This window comes from Rhagoletis zephyria, unplaced genomic scaffold (genome assembly GCF_001687245.7).
Source record: "Rhagoletis zephyria isolate East Lansing unplaced genomic scaffold, Rhagoletis_zephyria_1.1 Rzeph_scaffold_07378, whole genome shotgun sequence".
Lineage (NCBI taxonomy): Eukaryota > Metazoa > Arthropoda > Insecta > Diptera > Tephritidae > Rhagoletis > Rhagoletis zephyria.
Genome location: NW_016164461.1, coordinates 8,842 through 16,142, shown reverse-complemented (window position 1 = coordinate 16,142; position 7,301 = coordinate 8,842). Strand labels below are relative to the sequence as shown.

General features: G+C 40.8%; 1 protein-coding gene across 2 annotated transcripts; it reads left to right on the top strand.

Annotated features, from left to right (window-relative positions):
- Positions 1-1,652: 1,652 nt before the first annotated feature.
- On the top strand, positions 1,653-6,893 carry LOC108374131 (protein abrupt-like). Of its 2 annotated transcripts, none has more exons than XR_001849020.1 (2): positions 1,653-6,490; positions 6,556-6,893. XR_001849020.1 is itself a non-coding variant. In XM_017630106.1 (2 exons), the coding sequence occupies exon 2, from the start codon at positions 2,820-2,822 to the stop codon at positions 3,327-3,329; it is 510 nt and encodes a 169-aa protein (XP_017485595.1). In that variant the 5' UTR covers positions 1,653-2,522; positions 2,675-2,819; the 3' UTR covers positions 3,330-6,893. The 2 variants fall into 2 exon arrangements, 1 of the variants encoding a protein (XP_017485595.1); XM_017630106.1 differs by having other exon boundaries at positions 1,653-2,522; positions 2,675-6,893.
- Positions 6,894-7,301: the final 408 nt, after the last annotated feature.

Genomic DNA, 7,301 nt, shown 5'->3' with positions numbered 1-7,301 from the left:
TTGATTGTTTTTTTTTTAATCGTATAGCAAAAACGTAAACTACATAAAATTCTAAGAAAATTCGCCGAAGAAACCATGTATCTAAAATAAAATCCTAATCCGCGCCTCTCGACTTGAAAATTTATATGGCCGCCTTTGCCAAACAAAATAAATGTTAGAAAAAATGGGGTTTCCAAAAAGAAATCGAATTTTCTGAATAAAAAATAAGGTAGTTCTTTTGCACTTTATATTTTTTGTACACTCAAAATTTTTTTTCATTAAAAAACTAACTTCTAACTATTTTTTATATAGAACGCAAATGAGAGGAGATGCAAAAACCTGTATTGCATAAACTATAATATAATATAATAAAACATAATATATTTCAAAAAAAGAAAATAATTTTAGCGAAAGAGGAGGAAAAAAATTTTCAAGTCGAGAGGCGCGGATTAGGGTTTGATTTTAGATACATGGTTTATTCAGAGAATTTTCCTAGAATTTAATGTAGATTACGTTTTTGCTATACGATTTTTAATTTTTTTTTCATCCATACAAATCAACCCGCTCTAATATATGTACATGCATGCATCCATATGTATACGTGCAGACATTTTGTGTACATATAATTAAAATATACATAGTTTATTCTAATTCCAATTTTAGCCGCAGATAACATCGTAGCCTATTTTGTACATATGTATAAGCGATTATGTGCATATGTATGTATGTATGTATGTGTTTTCGCCCAATAACGCATACGCACTGCCTAACAATCGTGTTTAATCCACACAAGCAACAATTTCATTTAGTTATGCGAAAGTTTATTTTCTGATAACCCAGTAGGAGCTTTTATTCAACGCAGAGAGGTGCAAATCAATTAATCGCATTAAGCCCTTAACCTTGGAAATAAGCACGGTGGCTCCTAATCTTGCTTAGCCTTCCAGAAATCCTCTCAAGGCTATACGCACTAGTCTGTTATAAAGTACAACCAAAATTTCCGTTCAACCAAGAAAGTATCTGCAAATACGTTAAATAGGAAGCATGGAAATCAAATTGAAATTTATTTTGTTTCTGGCAGACTGTGCGATACAGTGCCACTCTAATCGTGTCCTTGAAAGTATCCTACTTCTATGTATGTATGTATGTGCTGAGTTCGGAGACTCGCAAACTAGGTCTTCTTCTGCCCGATGGTTTTAATCCAGTATCACCGAGAAATTTTAGTAGTGAGCCTTAATATTTTGATGCCACTGCGCCGTCGATTATTAAATGATCACAAAATTGGCTGCTGCCTTTGTTCATCAGTGCAGGACATTGTTCCAAAATGTGCTGTGGAGTTTCGATATCCTTCCTGCAAAATCTTCATCGCTTCTGCGAGTAAGCTCCCAGTTTAGTCAGGTGATAGCTCGGCCTGTAGTGTCGGAAAGAATTCCCGTAATGATTCGAAATTTCTTCTTGGATAAACTCATGCATTCCTTAAGATGTTGTAGTTTATATATTCCTCTAATCTCATCGGATTGCTCCACATCTGGTGGACTGTCGCAGTAGCGGTCTTTGGAAGCCTCTTCGTCTTCTTTGGCCATGCCACGAAAGGGCTCGTGGCGAATGAAAGGGGTTGATTGCTCCTTTCTTTAGAAGTTTTCCGGCGATCTCATATCCCTAGGTCAGGAAGAAGGATAACAAAAATAAACAATAAATTCAAGCAAAATGTGTAAAACTAAATGTGCTGAGTGATAGCTGGCTTCCCCGCCCCCCTGCAAATACGATAGATAGTAAACGACGATTTGTTTGCGATTTGTAGCGAGCTGCGCATACTCGCCATTATTATTGACAGACAACTGTAACGAAGACGCAGTGCGGTGCTGCAGTCAGTCAGCCTGTCAGCGCACCTCAATGAAGTCAGCCATTCATTCAGTCAGTCAGTCAGTCAGTTAGTCAATTCCGAATGTGCACCAATTGTGGCAAACGTACTTGTAGTGCAACACACGCTTGCGCAGTGTAATAGACAGTCTGCAAAGTCAGTCAGCGAACCGTTGAAGCGGCGAGTCAGTGAGCTTGTCACGTATTGAATTCGTATGCGACGCTCCCAGCACCCAGCAGGCACCCAAGTGAACCGAGTGAATTTGTAAACAAGTAATAAATTTCTATATAAACTGTCGAGACAACTGAATAGTGAGTGAAAGATACAAATCGCACACTTCAACATCGACGACGCAGCGGTAAATTGACAGTTTTACGAGGGAGGCGCGAACAAAGAGGAGGGCAGCCGTTTAAAAAAAAAAAACATTCGAGCATTGATGAAGCGCAGCTGCTTTGTGTGTAAATAAAGCCGCTGATTCAATTCAAGCGCGTAACAAGCCCCAACCAACGCGTATCCGCGTTCAAACGCACTGCCACGCCCATACGCCCATACGCCCACCCGCAGACTTTACAATACAAACATTTGTGCGACGTTGGCCGCCCGCTGATTCGGCGCACAGTTGTAGCGCTTAGCGCGGAGAAGGCGTAGCGGATATTTGCTGCCAGCTGTAACAAAAACAAAAAGTGTAATAAAAAATAAATATTTAAATTGAAATAAATTAAAAGTTAAAAAAATATGCAAGTTATTTTATAAGAAGAAAAAGAAATCACAAACTAAATTTATTTCTGTGCTTACGCGTACTAAACGATGACATGCTATCAACATTCTATTCAACAGTGCAAAAACAACATAAAGAACTATACACACCAGACTACAGTGAATAGAACGTCAATCGTCATCAGCCCCAACCTCAGCTTCAGCACGGAAAGAAGCGCGCTCTTGTTGTTGTCTCACCACTGGAGCGACATAAATCCAATGGAAAATGATGTTCTATCACAGCAACAACAACAACAACAACAACAGCTACAGCCGAAGCAACAGTGGCGGCGACGAGATCAACAACAGCGCACATAGTTCGCTGGCATCGGCGTCGGCGCTAACGTCAAAGCAACGCAGCAGCAGTTATAAGAAGTATCGACGCGCGAAACAGCTCCAAACTAGCAGCGTGCTCTGTGGCAATGACAATTCTAAGGCCACATTTTCGCTCGCCGCATCCGCACTGCCACCAGACACAGTGGCAACAGCGACGCCCAATGAGAGCGCGCGCACGCCAACGCGCAACAATCGCACGCAAGCAGGCGCGTCATTGTCGTCATCATCCGTCTGTGCTGCGTTGAGCGCTGGCTTTAGCACCTGCAGCGCGCTCAGTTTGTCGCTAAGCATCCTGCTGCTCTTGCGGTTAGCGCCCACTGTCAACGGCCTCGCAGTCGGCGTTGACACCACCAATGCGAACATCACGGATTTGGGTAGTCCCGGTGGGTATTCAAAATAATGTTCAATTAAAATCATTTATTGCAGAAATTTTTATGAAATTTATCTATGTAATTGTACGTATTTTAATATCTAACACCTTTTGTACTTGTATCTACCTTCCATGTTTTTGAAACTGCTGCTGCTGTCGCCTATTGTATAAGTTTCATTGAGATTTGTCAATCTTTCGTTTAATGCCCTAAAGTCCGAAGCATGCTTGCCTTTCAAGTTTTAATCTGGGCTAGCAGCTCTGCCTGAAAGACAGTGGATGATCTGCCCACCGCATTGTCGGGTCCAAAAACACCTATTCTGTTTTCCATCCTTGACCTGTCTGTGTAACATATATATCTGAGACTAAGGCCAAGAAGTCTTCCGCAAGTCCACAGGGCTCGGGAGGAAATGCAAAAAGTTTTGTTTTGATGGGAAATTGACTTTCTCACAATATTCAAACAATGTGCCTCCAAAGGTAACCGCACCAAGATTCTGCTCATATCTCCTGATTAACGGTATAAAAACAGTACCCCAGTGGGTAAACCCGTTTAATACCGCACTCTAAGTATGCGCTATGCCCAAAACTCCTGTATTTTAATTGGAACGTCTCTCATCACTACAGACCAAAATAACGGTGCAAGATTCTCCCAGTAAGAGTGTAAGTAGGTATGATGTAAGGGAGTTGAAAATCTCATTGCCCGATTTAGAAATACTTAGATACTCTAAGTAAACGGATATAATTCCACGTATAAAAGGCCCCAAAGGGATTGACTAGGCTAGGCGATTAGTGCTGGAAAGAAACAACCACCGCATTCTGCTTTAAATTGTTTAAAGGTCTCTACCGCTATCCGTACTGCTTCAATGTCAAAGATAAAGCCAGAACTGCTAGGTCTTCTCACTCTGCGGAACCTATGCTTCGAAGTGGCTCAAGTCAGGCGATCCCGCTCCACGTAAGAACCTAGAAAATAAACTTGAAGCAAGTATTTCAGAAGTCCACTGTCGTTGCTAGTAATAAGGGTGCCATTTTGCCTCCTTAAAAGTTGTATTCCATTGAAATGTTTCCTCAATAAAACTTTCTAGTACCTCTTCTTTTATAGCGGCAATGAATGTGCGTCTTAAAGCCTTTTTTGTACCCTTTTATCGGTACCTAGCGCCTAACACCTTTCATAGTAGAGAGAGATTGTGTCCCATTTAATTTATAAGGCATAGCCATCTTTTGAATTCACTGCAAATAATACAAGTAAGCAACAAAAAAAAAAAAAAACTTTCAATTGTGTAACACCACCTAGGGCGGCACTCCGTTTGCCACCATTCCACTTTTCCCCGCCCTAACCAGCTCTTAGTTAAATTTACTAAACATCGATGTTCCATTGGCCCGTATTGCCTCTGATTAAACAATATAGCGCGCTCTGTGTACCACAATTTCCTGCTCCCAACTCATTCATTTGCACAATCAGCAGGTCAGCAGCTGCCAAGAATGTAGGCTAGCCACTTGAGCACCCACCGTCCGTGCGCCTCCCACCTATAACCGCAGGCAAAGTTCAGTAGCCGAGTCGTTCATGCGCTGCTGGCAAAATTGCCAGTTGTCGCACGAGTTCTCGGCCGTCAGTCTGTTTGCTTGTCACGTCCTTTCCTTTGTATATGTATACGTGAATGCAATAGTTGTTGCCGCACTGACACTTAGTACACTTAGTTTCATTTTCGTTTTCATTTCCATTTAATTTGTTTTTCTTCTTTCTTTCATTTCTTTTGGTTTCTTCTGTTCTCATTGATTTGTTGTTGTTGTTTTTTCTGTCACTTTTTTACGTTTTTTTTTTTGTTATTTTACACCTGTTTCTGCAACGCCTGTCACACTTTCGCATTTTATTCCATTTCCTTTGCAATATCAAGCACCCACCACCGCAGCCATTTACACTCGACGTTACCTCAAAGCTATTGCTCTCCGCCAACAGCCTGGCCGCACTCAGCCATACACTGGCTCTAAGCATCAATTAACCCAATTTTCAAATCCATTTGCACCGCTACGCCACAAAATTGCAGGCAGTCGGCCAGAGCAGTGGGCGGTGTGCGATGTGCGGCGGAGAGTTGCTTGCGAGCAAAAGTGTGGAAGAGAGTGTGGAGTGCGATCCCCACATCTCACCAGACCGCTCGACCACCTGCCTGCCTGCCTGCCTACTTTTTGCCTAGGCTATAAAGCAGCGAGTGTGCTGCCACTTTAGTATTTCATTTTACTTTGTCCCCCCCCCCATTCCACTTAGCCCCCATCGTCGCCTTCATAACCATTCATATTGACTGTTGTGTAAGCTATATGCTTTGTGACCAGGCAGTTCCAGGAGCACCTCACACCTCAATTCCCCAATGGCCCTGCCGATTGTAGGCCCAGCCGAGCCACATCGCCACCCCCACTCACAGACCTCAAAGTACATATTTACGCAAGAGAAAGTATGTGCAACATGAAGGACTTAATTCACAAAGACACGTTTACCAATGGTGGCAACAGCAGCAGCAGAAGCTTTAGCAATTGTTGGCCATTTTCAGCCAATTCTATGTATGATTTTGTTACTTTTTTCAATTTCGTACTGCTACTACTGCTACCAACTTTATTTTTCTCATTTTTTGTTATCACTGCCCCTGGCGGAGCATTTAAGTCTATTTGCAGAGTTGTTGTTGTCAACATCGTCGCCTTCGTCGTTGTCGTCGTCGTCGTTGATTTGGTTTGGTTGGAATTGGATTGGTTTAGATTGGATTGCCATTGGATTTGCAAGCGATAAGCGAATGAAATCAACACTGGAATCGGTCGATATCGGAACGACCTACAAAATACCTGACTAATATTCTTTATGCTCTTTTTAATTAAAATATAATCGGATTTTCTTTGCAGCATTTTAACCGTTTCAATTTTAGCGAAAATAATCCACTTTTTTCTAGATTTTCAGCGCAACGAAATAATACATATATAATCCATTTATTTACAGAACGGTCAGCAAAGCCAGGGTGGAAAACTTTTATGCTGCAGATATAATAATTTTCTTTTCCAATTTCTAGGATATAAGTAAAACACACTTTGAATTTCCCTACAGATTTCAAGTAAACGGGCCAATATGAAAATTAAATTATGGGACAGTTCAAAACAACGCTGGTGATTTAAGATTTAAAAGATGCCGTTTTTTTTCGTTGCAGAAATTGGCGGATGTTCGTTGATCAGTGACTTGCATCGTAGATCATATGTATTTTCTATCTTTCTGTCTTCTTTTAAGCAAAGCTCAGCAGCTGCATCTTAGACTGAGTAGATTAGAACGCGCGGACTCTGATGCATTAATTGTAAAGAGAAGAACCAGAAAGCCGAAACTTCGCTTTGATGACACCGAACGAAGCCGATTTATGAACGGAAAGAAACACTCTGGTTTAGCAGCGCAATCTCCAGCGTTCAAAATATTCGTGTGGACGAAGGCGGGAGGAGCTATTCAGAAGAAACCTTTGTTTTCCCAAAAAGTGTAGATGTATACGTAGATGTTAAGTTGCTCAAAATCTCTGAGCATAATAATATATAAGGGATGTCCAAATCAAAAGTTGTTATTAGAAAAGTTTAATAGTTTTATCAAAAAATTGCTGTTTATTAAATACGCTTTTAAATTTTTTATAGTGATCATACGTACTTGATTTCTGCCCTTTTGATACATTAATGCAATTTAAGAATACAGACATAAACTTTGAATAAAAAGCATAGAAAGTTGTAAATTGAGTGCATTCTCCACTTATATTCAAATAAGATTGGAACTAGTCAAAATTTACATAGAAAAGTAAAGCTTTTTTTGTTCTACAACACTTTTCGGTAGGCATTCACCATAGGTTAGGTTGTGTTCGCTGCCACTCTTAATAAGGAATGTATAAGAATACCCATGTTTCGTTTTCTTTATGCAGCTTTTAAGGCTGTGAATTAGAGCTCGGGCAATTCGGTTAATCGATTAACCGAATTATTCGAATCTGACTGAAGTCGACTACT